The following is a 16,299-nucleotide window of genomic DNA, read 5'->3' as shown; positions in this document are numbered from 1 at the left end:
ATTTGTGATTAGAAAATATTGGAGAGAACACAAAGCAGTATTTGGAGCTGGCATCCGAGTGGCTACTCATTGATTGGAAATTGTTCTAGGATGTACATAGTGTTGCTGTACTAGTGTTTTAGGTACATCCACCTGGAGCATCTCATTGATGGATGCATTATAAAAAACAATCAATAAATACATCAACTTTAATAATTAATAAATATTATTATGCATCAAAACTTCTGAGTACGCTAGAAAGCAACCAAATTGGAAAATCACTGTCTCTCTCAGATGATACGGCATACAATGTCTGACTAAATGTAGCAACTTTGAGGTCTTTGGATGAAGCCCTCTAACAAATAATAGTAAGCCTTACTGTGGTTCAACCATTTAAAGTTTAATCAGGTGCAGCTATTTAGATGTCTGCTTGATAATTCCATCCATGCAACAACTGATCTTATTCTCAAAGAATCTAATGAAGGAACTGAAACACAACACACAACCAAGTCACACAAATAGCCTCTAATGACAGTCTCAAATGGCTGTCCAAATTCACAGCCCACTCAGTTTCACAATATTTGGGTGTATTTGCTGAACAAGGCACAAATCCTGTTTACTACCTCATCTTCTAGAAAGAATAAATACTTCAGTTTCCTTTGTAAATTTCTCTGTTCTACAGGAAACAGAAATTTAGCAAACTTCTTTTTAGATTGCTTCTTATGGACTCTGAACTCAATAAGGAGGAAGTGACTGAGCTTGTAAAAACAGGGAAAGGCTATTCACTGAAGTACTGTACTGATATGAGGCTATGTAATTACACAAAGGGTACTATACAAATCCTATAGAAATCAATGCCTCATTTATTTATTTTATTTTTTGCAAGGCTCCTGTGACTTTAAACAGTTGCATGATCAACTGCCATGGACTGGTTTGGACAAAGAGGAATGGTGTGAGGAACCAGCTGGGAAACCCCCAAGGGAAGAAGGCTCAGAGTCCAGAGAGTGGTGATGGGACAATGAATTGTCAGAGGGAGAAGAGGAAGACGACTGGGAGGAAGAGGTGTTGGAAGCTGAAGAGGTAACAGATCTTAGTGAGATGGGATAGTTTGTGGCAGGGGGGAGTCCAGAATCAGAGGCAGAAGCTGAAGAAGGAGAGTGAGGCCAAGAGGCAGAGATGAGTCTGGCTGGTGAAAAGGCACGGGTGTCTCCCCCTCCTGCTGCGACAAACTCCCCCCCCCCCCCAGTCTGCAAGAACCAGGAGAGGCATGAAAAGGGTGGAGAAGTTAACTTCATGCAGGCATAGTCTCAGATTGCTTGGGAAAAACCCTGTGGGGAGGCAAGGACCCTGTCTCAGCAACTGCTTCATGGGGGCAAGACTTACTGGAGGTGAGTTGTTCTGCTCATTACGCCTGACACTCCTATGCAGATCCTGTTTTTGCTAATAAAGAGTTAACTCCAATTTGCTCAGTGTGATTTACTGCTGGCTCACTCCTGTCATCAACATATATTAGTTAGGATATAGTTCTGTCTCCCTGGCAGTATCCCAACAATATTAAGTGCCCCCCACAACCCCCTCCCATGCAGCTACAGTAATGGGGAGAGATTAATATATGTAATTCATCTAGCTGCTTTAAAAACATAAAAGTTTCCAGGTGGGGAGATGTTGGCAACTATTGCGTCACATACCTTTCACTGGTTTTAAATGGTTTTGCATTTCTAATTTTTATTTTAAGCAAGGAAGTAATTCTATGGAAAAGTGTTCTATTATACATTCATAGCTTCCACATAAATAATAAGTTTTCAGCTGATATCAATGAAAACGGACAACCTGTGCATACATTGGGTGAGAGCTCCTCATGTGCCTTTGAGCATTCCAAAAAAGACCACATTTTGTCACAAGTAAGTAGCTCTGTGGTTGAATTTCACAGCTCTCCATGGAAGGCTTACCCAAATAGGGGGCTACTCCACCAACCTCAATGTATGCTCAGCCAAATACATTGTTTCAAAACATTGTTACATATGCCACCCCAATCTCTGCTGAATGGCTACATGAGATTCCAGGGGTTCCAGATGCTCATCCAGGGTTGTGCTAACTAAACCTAGTGCAAGACAGCACCTTTTTCTTGCTGCACAGCCTGCCACCATGACCTTGGCAACGTCTTGCCTAGTTGATGGTTTCCATAGACTTGCTTCCAGCACCTTTTGCCATTCTTAACAACTTCTATCTCAGTTGAGGCCCTAGCATCTTCCCTTCGATATTCCAAATATTATCTAAATTCTACAATTTACTCAATTCTAACATTCACTAACTCTAGCAGTTATGGCTGCCAATTGCTCCCCGAAACCTGTAATAGTATCTATTTTCTGGCCAAACACTTGCATTGTAAAATGCTTTCCATGTAAGAATATGAAAGCAATATGTAGGTTGTTCATGTGTACTATTTCAGTGTAATACCTGTGTTTTAGAATTTCTGCTCAGGAAGCTCACTTGTGATGCATGTCATTAAGAAAGAAGATAAGCCCTGAATGGAAGCCAAGTTTTGGCTAAACAATTCCTCAGTGCTAGGTGTTAGTGAAATTGCCTTTCTCAGCAGGCCTTCTCAACCATGGCATCCCAATCAGGGAATGCTCTTCCCAGAGAATTCCATTTTTCCCCCCTTCTGGTGCCATGATAATGCATTTACATTTTCCCAAACCTTTTGCACATAATTTTAGTCCTACTGATTGTTTTTTATCTGGCTTCTAAACTCTTGCTGCCTTTTAGTTCTTGTGTTCACTGTGATAATCTGGATTTGTATTGTTTATTTTCACCCTAATGCAAGCCATCCTGGGAATTAATTCACCTTAGTTAAACCATCCTGGTATAAATATATCTATAATAAATCATTTACAAACAGAAATGTTCATTAAAAGAACGTGAAATTTTGAAACTTGCAGAGACAGGCCACTGCGGTCCATAAAGAGAAACCCTTCCTAAGGCAATTTGTGCTAACATTGGTGCTAATAGTAGTATCTGGATGATACTTAGAGGATACCTGGAATATCCTTTGTTAAAACAGGGAGTTAGCCACAGAGACTGCACAGTCCACACTTGTACCACAATAGTCCATGTCGGCTGTCTAGACTGGCAGAACACAAGTGAAAGCTGAACATGTATTCTGCAGGTGCAGAATGTGCTGATATCCTATATGAACCATGTAGACATAAGGTATGAGTATGGGACTAAAAACACACTTGTCCCCTTTTACATTCCATATATCTGAATGTCTATGAATAGTTAAGAGGCTCTTTCCTATGGAGCAGCATTCTGGATTTTCTACTCAGGTGCAGTGTGCTGCAGGAACCTAAATGATATTCACTGATACTTTACCCTGTGGGGAAAGATGTGCATAACATGTAGAACTGAGCAATATTAACACGAGGCAACATCATACCTGCCTTGAGACTTTGCAATGTACTAGTACATCTGAAAACACTGTGCTGTGGTCATGGTAACTGGAAATAAAATGCTGAGAACTAAACAATCAAGACCATTCTTATTTTATACCCTAATCAGAAATAATAAGAAATTCAGTTGAAGTGTTCTGGGGAATGGAAAGGGGAGCAGGAGGGTGGTCTCATTTCATTGTGCTCTTACTCTTAAATCTTCTGCTTGAAAAAGCCAATTCTAGCACAACCAACATACCTAGTTTAAATTTGAGGTACATCTCTGAGCCCAAGTCACCACGATTCTTTTCAACCAAAGCAAAATAAATACGAAGAGATCTCTTGTATTCATTCATAATCTAATAAGTCACTCTTAATGAGGAAAAGCCTACTGGCAGGGTAAAGAAATCTCTAGCTCCCGTAAAAAAAGAAAATTAACAACAACAAAAAAAAACACCTTAAAGACTAAAAGGAATCATTTGCAACAATTGGTTGTGAGGAACTATGGGAAGGTGCTAGGAAATCACTTTGCTCTATAATATGGCTGTGTCTATACCACTGAGGCAGAAGTTTTGAAGGAAGATGACAGAAACACTATAGAATTCAAAACAAATTACAGTCAAAATAAAATGATGCTGTTTGCAGCAACTAGAACAAAATGCAGAAAGAAATCCTGTCAGATAGCAAAATGCCCTTTTCTCTATTGCATACAGACCTTTCCTAGTTCCAGCTGCAGAGAAGTGGAAATTGCACTCTGTTAGGTAACAGGCAGAATTTCAATTAGAGGGTTTCACAGAGTTTCAAGCATGTTAGCAAATGCTCTTTTCTCCTCTTCTCCCCCACTCTCTATTGCAAGTCAAGAAATCACAAAACAATTGTCCTAAAAACCCCTCTCAGCTGTCACTGTATGCAAAGAGTATACTGTACCATTATGATGAGAGTTCTGGGTCTGCTCATTTCATCATCACTATCCAGAGGCAGGATTTCATGTGACAATTCCTCTTGCCGTCTTCTACAAATATGTGCACAGTTCCTCTGTACCACTGAACGAAAGGCTTGAAGCAGAACAATGCTGGCAGCACAGCCCATAGCTGCATCCTGAAGCCTACAAAATAACTTCTATGTTTATGCTATGTTTGAAAAACAGTAGCTCCTTGTCCCTGAAAACAGCCTACAGTGCAGCTGCAGCCAGCCAGCTCGCTCCAATCATTTCCTTGAGCTGCAATCATCTGATCACAACCAAATAGCTTGGATGCAGATATAGGAAAGATTTGATCCACTGAAACAACATAACACACAGACACAGACACACACACACACACACACACACACACACAGAGTATTAAGGTCCTTTTTTTCCCTGCAGTAACTGTTTCTGAAAACACAGAACAATTTTTTTTCTTTAGCAATAATCCTCCTCCTCCTCCTGATCCCAGATTCAGAGAGCTGAAAAGTATAAACCAGCTGTTTAATAAAAAAAAAAATCTGGCAAGACTCATTTAAATGCCTGTTAACAATCACACAGAGGAAAATCAGCAATGACAACCATAAGGAGGATTAAACAGTGATGACTAAAAATGAAATAATTTGTTGTATTGCTTTATTAAGGATGAAAAATAAAATCCAGCTTCTGCTTCATTGAGGCACATAGGCTGGTACCTTTGGATGAAAGTGTTTCATTTTCTCAAATGAAATTAACATGTCAAAGTATTAAAACATGATGGGGTGGAATGCAACATAATAACAATAAATGGGTTGCACAGCTCATGCCCAAACATCAATGGCTTCATGAAAAACACCACTGTTTAGCTATGAAATGCTTTTCAAGACTAGTTTTTTTGTGAGTGATCCCACACAAACACTTCTGCAGACTGTGGCATTTTTTTATACTGGCAGAGGCAGCTTGTGTGTGGCAAATCTTTCTAGGAGGGCTCACTTCCAAGGAATTAAGCACAGATTATCTCTCCCCCCACCCAACCACCCCTCAAAAGAAAAAGAAAAAAATGCAAGGTAACCAACTGGGAAGCATTAGTAAATGTTTTATTGCTAATAATTAATGCAGAGAAAGAAGCAGGGTTTGAACAGTTAACAACTTAGTATTCTAACTGCTGGCAGAGAAGTAATTGAGAAAGCTGCTAAAAAGAGGTGCTTAGAAACCACATGACCCCGCTTGGATAAATATCAAGATCTTAATGGTACAGTTGTGTGAGGTAAGAGTACTTCAGGGAAAGTTGGCACTGAGCCTCGTTTCTCACAAATGAAGAGAGCTGCGAGTGTTACAAGGAAGATGTTTTCAGAAGGAACAGCATTCTTGTTTCTATGCTTATTTTCTTACTATCTGTTGCATCTGCAGTCACATCTGTCTTCACTTTTAAAACATTGTTTCTGTCTACACACATGCGTGTGCACACACACACACATGGCCCTACTGCTTTTGTAGGCAGTGGGAGCCTTGCCATTCACTTTCATGGGGACTTGAGTAAGCCTGTAATTCCTGTTGATGTAATCTTTGGAATGGCTGTTTCATAGAATGGATTGTTTAAAAAGAGAATGGTGCTGCTAACACTGTTCTCCGGAACCATTTTACACAGGGGTTGATTAGGATTTAATTGCTCAGTAATCTGTCACAATATGGCAGCATTTAAATGAAAATATTTACCAGGGCCATTAAATGGCTCGCTTTTTTTAAAAAAAAGGCCTCCTGCCCACTGCCAAATGTTTCTCTTTGCTTGTATCAAGAGCGAACTGACTGCAGTACTTTGATCTATTCTCTCTCGCTCTGTCATGTATGCATATATGAAAGACACACAGGCATAGTAAACAGCATTTGCATCTATCCGCCTTGAGTTTTGTTAGCATCCTTTCAGGAAACGCTTTGCTTTCGCCCCCAAGTCATCTCACTAGAAAACTCCTTCTCTTGAATCATGATCTGGTGCATAGGAAAGTTACACATCAGAAAAGTCCAAGGCTTACTTTTTTATGCTTAGCAGTTTCATTTCTTCAAATACACTTGCAGCAACACAGTGCTGTCATTCCTGCTTCAAAATGGGATGCCTCTCTGACTCCTGCCTGCACCATTTGTCTTTTCATTACTTTACTTCTGCACATTAGGAAGAAGCTGACCCTTTTGGGAGATAAGAGACTAAAATACTTATCATTGCTGGTCTTAATAGCACCAGTCTGGGTTTGACTACCTTCCATTATGGTGTATGTAGTTTGCTCTTCTAGTGTCTGCTGCATGGCCTTGGGCAATATTAATGTCCCTGGCATGACAGGCTGCTGCTGTTATTTTACTCATATCATACTGGAGTCCTTGGAGTTTGGTTTCTATGGCAACAAGGCCCAATTTCACCATGCAACTGGATGCCAGACAATTCTTTTCCAAATCCCTTTAAAAAACTAGTGGAGGAAAATTCCCACAGAACTGAACAGTCCTGGATCAGGTCCATTCTCTTTAAATGCTTTAATAAGGAGACAGAGAAGAATTGCTCGAGATACGGCTAGGAAGCAGCTGTGGCTTATAATCGCTATAAAGAAGTATGAAGAGAACAAAGCCTACCCCAGGGGAACAAGACAAACTCTTTGTAATTCATAGCACTGTAGAATTGTAGAGTTGGACGGTTCCTGAGCACCATACTCCAACCTCCTGCAATGAAGGAATCTCAACTATAGCATCCATGACAGATGGCCATCCAACCTCTCCTTAAAAATCTCCAAGGAAGATGAGTCCACCACCTCCCAAGGGAGTCCATTCCACTGTTTGAACAGCTCTTACTATCAAAAAGTTATTCCTTAAGTTTAGTTGGAATCTCATTTCTTGTAAATTGAAGCCATTGGTTCGGGCTGTTCCTTCTGGAACAGGAGAAAACAAACTTGCTCAATTTTCCATGAGACACCCCTTCAGATGTTTGAAGATGACTATCATAGCTCCCTTCAGTCTCCTCTTATCTGGGCTAAACATATCCAACTCCCTCAACCATTCCTCATAATGTTTGCATTCCTGACCCTTTATCATCTTGGTCACCCTGATGTGTGGGCGAAAAGCCAGAGGAGTTTTGTGCTTCAAACTAAGGCAACTGTAGGCCAAATGGGTTGCAGAAAAGGAAAGCAGCAACTCCACTTAGTTACTGTTAACCAGCCATTTATTTACTGGGTATCTTACAAAATTATCTTTGTACAGGCAGCAATGTATAAACTAGATTTGGAGATCTGGAAGGGCCCAGATAATAATCTATTGAAGACTTCTTCAACCTGGTGTCATCCAGGTAGTCCAAATTGGACTACAATTCTTTTCATCTCTGGGCAGCATGGCCAATGCTCAGGGATGCTGGCCACAGTAGTCCAAAACATCTGGAATGAACCAGGTTACTACCCAAAAGGTAGGATAATCCTTTCACCCAGATCCATCTAGGCACATGCCGTTTGGACTATTGTGTTCTAGGGCATCACACTTTAAGAAGGAAGGAGGCAACCTGGAAGGGGATGCAGAGAAATGCAAAATGATGATGAGCACTGTGGCAAGCAAGTCATATGTCAAAAAGTTGAAGGTGTTGGGCATGTTCAGTCTGATAAAAAGAAGATTGGGGAAAACAGAATCATAGAACTGTAGCATTGGGACCATGAGGATCATCTTGTTCAACCTCTTGCAATGCAGAAATCTTTCACCTGTTGTGGGTCTCAAACCCACAACCCTGAAATTAAGAGTCTCAAACTCTACCATGCCAGAAGAAGTATTCTGGTTTGAACAGAGGAAGACAACCTGTCAGCACAGCAAATCAACTGTTTGGCTTGAACCACCAAACTTCCCCCCCCCTTCCAAAACTGTCACCCTCTCTAGCTGATTCAATGGGAAAGGCCCATATAATAAGGCCCGCAGTCTTGTTTCAAAGTCAGATCTCTTCAACTTCTCTTGCTTTAGGGTCAGATTCTGTTCATATCCTTTCTGACCATTGACAGAATTTATTTTTGTAAGATTGTACATTTTATCTTTCAGTATAGCTTTTTTGATTGAAATTACTTAGCCAGGGATCACACAAGTGATGAAAGGCAAGGTATAAATTGAAATAATTAGTCAATCAGTCAGTTGGTAGTATGGCCAAAGTCTTTATGCTTAAGTCGTATGAGCTCCATTCCTCTGTAAAGCAATATGTCTAAATTGCTATATTAAATCACCAAGGAAAAACACCTATTAAAATCACCTTGATTCAAATCAGTTACTCATACATTCATCCTAGCCCATTGTTCTCAATGCCACAACTAACATTTTTACATTAGCTGGATTGCATCTTATTTATTTATTTATTTATTTATTGCATTTATATTTCACCATTGCCCTCTCCTCATCTAATGTTCACATCAACCTTGCCCAGTAGGTTAGGCTGAGAAGTATGGACTGACCCCAAGTCACCCAGTGAGCTTCATGGCTGAGTGGGTATTTGAACCCTGGTCTCCCAGGTCCTAGACCAATACTCTCCCAGCCACTGCACCACATAGGAGTCCTCAACACATAAGAATACGTGAGAGCCAAAGAACTAGAGGCCAAGACAGATGATTTGCAGTTCTGAGAATGAGATCTGTAGCACTCTGAATGTGCTTCAAGAGCACTTTTTAAATATATGATATTCATTGCTATATGTTGCAGCTAGCTACTCCTGCTATGTTACAGACACATGCAAATGAAAGAAAACTCAAAGCACATTCACAGCCCGGGGGGAAAGGATAAGAACCACCATTATCATTGTGAGAAATGGTCCATCTAGTGCAATAAAGTGACACAAAATAGAAGCTGGATCAGATGAGACAAAAGGAACTATTCAAGAAGCAGAGCACTTACGGAATGAGCAAACAGAAGTGGTAGTTAACTAGAAATATCTAGCAGTCAGTGATGAATACATAAATTGGAACAGGACCAATTACAGATTCCCGCGGCACCCCGCTTACTCTCTGCAACGAGAAAGCAAAGTCGAGTATGATAAACACAAAGTAATTTAAAATGTGCACACTAAAAGAACAACTTTTTCAGTATTGAAGTGAAAAAGTGTCGCAGCACAGGAACCAACCGACAATACATTGTTCAAAAGAAATGGATCAAGAGAGAAATCAATATAAAGATAATTCTGAATCCCTTGAACTGTCTTATTACAAATGGTGGGCAGATATAGTTGCTGTTGATGAGGGTGAATGTGTTGCTGTTGTTGTTACTGCTGTTGTTGTGCATAGACACTCCATTCTTTAGAAAGGGGAGCAGCATCCATTTGAAAAATAAAACCTCTTGCATCAGACGGACAGAGAATCACAATATCTCTCAGTTAAAGAGTGACATAATTTCTTCAAAATACTACTGTTAGCAAACAGACAAATGAGGAACTGCAGGAAATTAGTAAGCATATGGCACCCTCTAGGGAGTAACCCTCGAAAGGCAGCTAGATCACCCTGAAATATTTTAAGTAAGTAGCTTCCCAGATTGCAAATATGCCTACTGAATTTTCTTTAGCATTTAAAAAACTAGGAATTTTTAATTCCAGATGACCACTTAATACAAGCTAAATGAGAGAAGGGCAAGGGAGCAAGCATTTGGACTTAGTCCTGCCTTGAACAATGGATCATCACTATTACAGGCAGATAGCCCAGGCAGAAGAAAAGCTCCATGTGGCGTTCGCACAGAGCCCCCCGGTCGTTCCATGGACTATTGACCCTGCACCACCACGGCTTATCTCTTCCACTGCCACCAACACGGTTTCCTCGGTAATATATTCAGACTCAGTCAGGTTGTCATGTATTAACAAAGATTCCAGTTTATTGTCAACGCAAACAAGTTTTAAATACAGTGAACGCTCAGGTTGCGAATGTGATCCATGCAGGAGGACGTTCGCAACCCGCAGTGTTCACAACCCACAGCGCCGCGTCTGTACACATGCGGGTTGTGATTCGGTGCTTCTGCGCATGCGCAAAGCGCGAGCGCCAAAACCTGGAAGTAACCCGTTCCGGTACTTCCGGGTTCGGCGCGGTGCACAACCCGAAAACACACAACCTGAAGCGTTTGTAACCCAAGGTATGACTGTACTTTGAAACACTAATCCAATTCACTCTCTCTGTCTCCCCTCTGTGTCTAACTCACTCTGACTCCTATGCCTCCCACCCACAAGAAACCGACTGAACAAGAACTGTGTTGAGCTTTAAACACAGTTAGGCTCCACCCCTGGGCTTTCTTATTGGTCAGCCTATCAACCCTTTCTCTCTCCCCCCCAGTACAACATCTCCATAATGAGTGGGCAAATGCCACACTCCACATCAGTGCTCCCCCCCCCCCAATCAATCATTTCCTCAACTGCTAGGGAATAGCTGCATAAAGCATGAGTTTGCACATCTGAAGCCATTGTGATGCATTGTTTGTCACTGTCCTTTCCCCCTCTCTCTTCCAAGTTTGCTTCTGATGCGATTGCTGAGAATATATTATTTAAAGGCAGAATGCTTAGAGAATATTTCTTATAGAAAGTAAAACATTAAGTCAGCAACATCAACAAGAACCATTCTTTGGTTCAACTAAACCAGCCAGTTGAGGGAGGGCGGCCCCGGCCACTCATTTGCCCTCTGGCACAGAGCAACTTCCTTTCTTATACTAAAGACCTGTACATATGGGCATTGTGGCCCTTGCCCGGCTAATTCAACAGTGGAATCCCCCAGACTCACAACAGTATGCTTTCACCTTCATAAGTCAATAGTTCTTCCTCATAGTGGCAAGTGAGTCACAGCATTTGCAAACAGTGAAAACATCACATGGCAATAACATTTCTGAGAAAGTTTAACATGCCACCTCAAAGCAGCAGCAACTTCCTGTCGAGCTATCTAAAGTCACTCGGTCACCTAGCAGGAAAACCTAAACTTTGCTGTTCTCAGGCATTGTTGCCATGCTTTGCTCTGAGCTGGCTTTGTTTTTGTATCTTGCTTTAACATGCGTTGTTTCTCTTGTCCCTGCAAAGGCTTTCAAAGTAACCATACTTCATCAGAAAGCTGAGACTGGGATAGGATTCATATGAGAGTGTGCCATTCAGCTAAGGTTTACTCAAAGCAGAGCCACTGAAATTAAAGGACATGATTAAGTTAGATCCATTAATTTGAATGGGTTTACTCTGGATAGCATCTTTATGTACTTAAGATTAATGGGTAGGGGAAAAGTATATGCAAGAAAAATCCAATTGATTTCAATTATATTAATTCACTAAGACCTAAAAGATCATAGTGCTTAAGTGTGAGAGGAAGCAAGTGGCTTTTTCAAATCTGGCCTCAGGCATAAGTATCACCACTAGGTGATAATAATACTATACTATCATGTGGGGTTGTTGTAATTAATACTAAGGTAATGTATATAATACTTGAAATGCACAGCATATGCAGAGTATGAATTAATCTGTGAAAAATTGTCTCAGTTGACTATGTAACATAAATAAATGGCCATGTAACACAACTGGGGAGTCAGCTTGTGTCTCTGATAACTTTTAAATAAATGTGCCTGTCAAACAAAGAGAGAACTTAATTAGCTGGAATTTAATAGAACTTGCTCTGTAATCCTAAGCATGTTTACTCAGAAGTAAGTCACATTCAGTTTAATTATCAGGAGTATCTATAGCTGAACTAAATTCAAATTAGGGACTGATGGTTCAGTTTGTTCATGGCCCATGTCAGTGTCACATAAATTGCATACATCTACTCTCTCTCTTCCCCACATTAATATGTGATTCTGCCACCCCCCCAAAAAACTGCTTGAATTTTTGTATTTAAGTACATATTTTTGATCCTATTTTCTCACAAAATACAAATTTCTAAATGCAATTTATGCTAGATGTTGATATATATGCATTTTTGCTATGCTTTTTAAGCTGAGAACTGCACCACAAAATTCAGAGAAGAGAAAAATCTGCAAGATAAGCTGTGTTCTTATCCACAGATTAATAAGGAAGGGCAGATCAAGCAAATTCAAATCAGAATTCACAAAGAATGGGTTCTTCAAGCACCCCTAATAACTGGGTGAGGTTTGCAGATAACCTCTTGGGCATTTAGCCACCTTCTTAAATAAGCCATTGTACACATATACATTTCTGAAGATAGAACTATTTAAAATTAAACACTATCATTCTAAAAGGGCTGTTTTCTTATTTCACAGTGCATAAACACAATTTGACACTGTGACACAAATCACATAAAAAATGTGCCATACACATTGAGAGACATGGGTTTTTTTTCTCACTAGATGAAATGTAGGTTAAGCAGCAGAAACACAGACAAGACAAGGTTTGACAACAGGCAATAGTTCACTTAAGGAGGTCGAGCGGGTAGAGAATGTGCTGTTTAAGGGAACCGAACATCAACACATGAGCTTTAAGTAGAGAAGCTACACTGGTAATTATAGGCAGAAACAAGTAAAAAAAAAGACACACACACACCTCAAAGGGGGTGTAAATACAAATGCCATTGTATTATTGGGAGAAACCATTTCAGAATCAGAGTTCTGGTCTAAATTCCAGGCATAAAAATCTTATTTCCAAATAGTTTTAATTGAATGTGATTTACCTACATCTAGGCCAACATCCTGTTCTTGCAGCGGCAAACCAGTTGCCTATGGAAAACCCATAAGCAGAGTGTAACACCACTTTCCTCAGTTGTGATTCCCAACAACTGGTATCCACAATGGACTGGTATTCTAATTTAAGTATAATATGCATTGCCGTCTGACATGCTCTCCACAGAAGGACTAGATCACTTTCAGGTTCTAACTCTATGATTAAATATTATTTGCTGCATATTCTTGAAGCACAAAAATGTTGTGGTTGTGATCTTTTCAGAATAATCTCTTTCACACCTGCTTTTCTAATACTTAGAAATTATTATTTTTGAATCTAGTCTTCTTTTCCATTTGCTTGTATACCCCAGTATTTTGACATTATTTTGGGGTGAGCTTATGTATGCTTTGACTACTTTGTGTAAGTTTGTATGATTACATTTTAAAAAACAATTATTGCTAAAAACTACTTAAGTGGATGGAAAATTGATACATCCTATTGCATATTTAGGGGAAATAGAGACAAGCCCCTCAACAAATTAGGGTACTTTGCTGGCTGTTGACAGTTTCTACTTCAGAGTCTCAGTTTTACATCTGACAGCTTTGCTGCACCAGTTTTCAGAGTGAGAGCTAGTAGAGGTGGGTGTGAGGAGTTATATCATAATAAGGCAGTTCCATCTTATACATGCCATCCAGCCTAAGTTTCATTTCTGTCAACTCCACATGACATGATGGCGTCACTAGTTAGTGCAAAGATAACCATTTCATGAAAAATGGATGAAGTGCTTACAGTTCCGTTATGCTGATCAACAGCAAGAGACAGGACCAATAATTTCAGAGAACACAGTGGAAGAATGTGTCCTTCTTGCCCTACAGACCCTCCCAGGAGTTAAGATCAACAGAGGGGGACCATCTTGGTAGTACCACTGCCCTTGCAAGTTTGGGAAGTGGTGGTTTAGGAAGGAGCACTCTCTGTGGCAGCTCCTAAGCTGCACAATTCCTTCCCTACAAAGGTGCAGCTGCTGAAGATGTATCTCTTGAAAACTGCATTGCAAGGAGTTGAACTAGATAATCCTCAGCGTCCCTTCCAACTCTGTGATTCTTTACCCTGGCCTTTGACACTTCACTCACTCTCACACACCAGGACCCACCCTATTCTTCTGACTGTAGATTGAATTAATGGGGCTCCGCCCAAGTGCAAGTTCAATTGTTGAGAAAATAGTCACCATCCCTGCATACCAACTGGCATGCATAAAAGCAAAATGCCGTTAAATTTCACCTTCACAGATGATAGACATTCTGCGTTTATGAAACTGAACCCACCAGAACAAGGGTGGGTGGAAACAGAAATCCGTCCAGACCCTTTAAGTAGGTGCCAGAACACAAAGTAACAATAAGAGCGTATGTCGAGAGAGGAAATTATAAGCCATCCTTTTCATAGCTTCTTTTTTCACTCCATATTTGATCATGAGTTTACTCATGACTGATTTGCTTGTGTTAGCTTAGTCTTTTTTGTTTAGCAAAAGGTAATAATGTTTAATTTAGCCATCTGGTTGTCATGCTGCTTCTGCAAAGGTGGATAGCATAAGACTCCTGCTAGCTTTTGAAGTCCCACTGCATTTGCATTGTTTATCTGACTGTTGTATGCAGAAGATAAAATTATTTCAGATCATTGGTATCTGTATTCATTTGGATATCCACCAGTGCAAATAACAATTCATGCTCTTCATACAATTATCAATTATGTCAATGGCTTTTAAAAGTTAAATAGCAGGTACAGAGGCCCCAATCTGGGGAGCTAGGGTCTTTCATCCTTTGCCACCTGCTGTGGGTCCGATCCTGATAAAATGGTCCCCCCCCCCCAATCTGACCCATTCTCAACAGAATGAGACGTTATACTACAGATGGCTACTGCTGGAAATAATCAAGGGAAAGCAGGCATTGGGAAGGTTTTCATTCAAAAAACAGAGAAATTAATGTACTTGGGGTAATTAAAAAATGATTCAACCTGACATTTCAAATTTACAGTTAGTATGTACTTTTTAGATTTCAGATAAGGTCTTCTCATACCAAATAGGTTAACCAAAGGTTTTGACTATCCTTTTGCATGTGCTTTTTCATAAAACCCATATCCTTTCTTTTTTTCTTCTCCTAGATTAAGTATGGAAGAATTCCATGGGAGAGTGGAGGTTCACTGTATTTATAACTAGCAGTATAGGTTCAGAGAGAAACCCACTTGAAGGGGAAATTACTTTCAAGAAACATTTAAACCAGGGGTACCTAACCTGTCACCCTCCAGATGTTGCCAGATTACAACACCCACCATCCCTGGTCATTGGCCATGATGGCTAGGGCTGATAGCAGTTGGAGTTCAACATCATTTGGTGGGCTACAGGCAAGCCATCCCTGTAACAGACCTACACTCGTAATAATGTAAACCTAAACAGGCAGAGCAACAAATAAAACCAGCAAAAGCATTCCTTTGTTGATCAGATTTAATTTTCCTTTCTTCACATCCATGCTGGTATCAGTTGTCTCCAGTTAGAAAATAGGTGTTTTTCTCTTGCTGGTGCTTGTAAGCTAGCTGCATTCATTAGACACCATTATATCTGCATCATTTAATTTAGGTCAACATGTCAAAGCGATGCAAGTTCATATTTGCTCCCAGTCAGTCTATCTTACCCTCAATAACAAAAGAAAGCTAAACAAGCTGTATTTGGACTCAGCAATAGAAATCACCATGTACTTTATATTCCATGACGATACAGCACAAAGAGCACATGCACCATATATGGCATATAATTTTGTTTCTACCTGTGCGCAGTTGCTATTTCCAAAGATAAATGTGAATGTTAGCCATCAGTTTTGTACTTAAGAGTGATAACAATGTGTTTAAGAAATGAGGGTTTTGAACAATCCTATGCCAGTGTGCATCAAGTCAAACACACTTTTTAACTAACCAATAGGACACTAACTTTCAGCTTGATTTGTGACTACTCGACACTAGTCTTCCATGGCTACCAGCCTTCCCTATTTTATTTATATGTTTTCTAATAAACTGCTATGCCGCACATCATCATAAGGGTGGTTTATACATATAAATATTATTGTTGAAATTATAATAAACAAATTATAAACAAATTAAGGCCAGTATTGCAACACATACCAAGCAAACAGCGCAAAACACTTCCCCATTACAAACAGACGACTTATCAACTGTTCTGAAATACTGTATTGGCCTGAATATAAGCCTCACTTTCCCCCCAAATTCCAACCGTGAAAAGTTAAAGTGTGGCTCAAATTCGCGACCTTACAAAAATTGGCTTTTACGATATC

At 40.1% G+C, this 16,299-nt stretch overlaps 1 protein-coding gene across 10 annotated transcripts in view; it reads right to left on the bottom strand.

Annotated features, from left to right (window-relative positions):
• Window positions 1-16,299, bottom strand: part of DOCK10 (dedicator of cytokinesis 10) — a 189,021-nt gene that overhangs the window by 135,736 nt on the left and 36,986 nt on the right. For 4 of the 10 annotated variants that reach the window (XM_081006832.1, XM_081006836.1, XM_081006839.1 and 1 more), the window contains exon 1: window positions 4,335-4,619. The exons of 5 other annotated variants lie outside the window; for them this stretch is intronic. In XM_081006832.1, coding sequence (XP_080862958.1) covers window positions 4,335-4,496 — 162 coding nt within the window. In that variant the 5' untranslated portion in view covers window positions 4,497-4,619. Of the gene's footprint in view, window positions 1-4,334; window positions 4,620-16,299 lie in introns of those variants that run through there. One more of the 10 variants, XM_081006838.1, reaches the window with a different exon arrangement.

Source organism: Podarcis pityusensis (assembly GCF_964106645.2).
Source record: "Podarcis pityusensis genome assembly, chromosome: 5".
NCBI classification, from domain to species: domain Eukaryota; kingdom Metazoa; phylum Chordata; class Lepidosauria; order Squamata; family Lacertidae; genus Podarcis; species Podarcis pityusensis.
The sequence above is the reverse complement of the archived record's forward strand: the minus strand, read 5'-3'. Positions and strand labels throughout refer to the sequence as shown.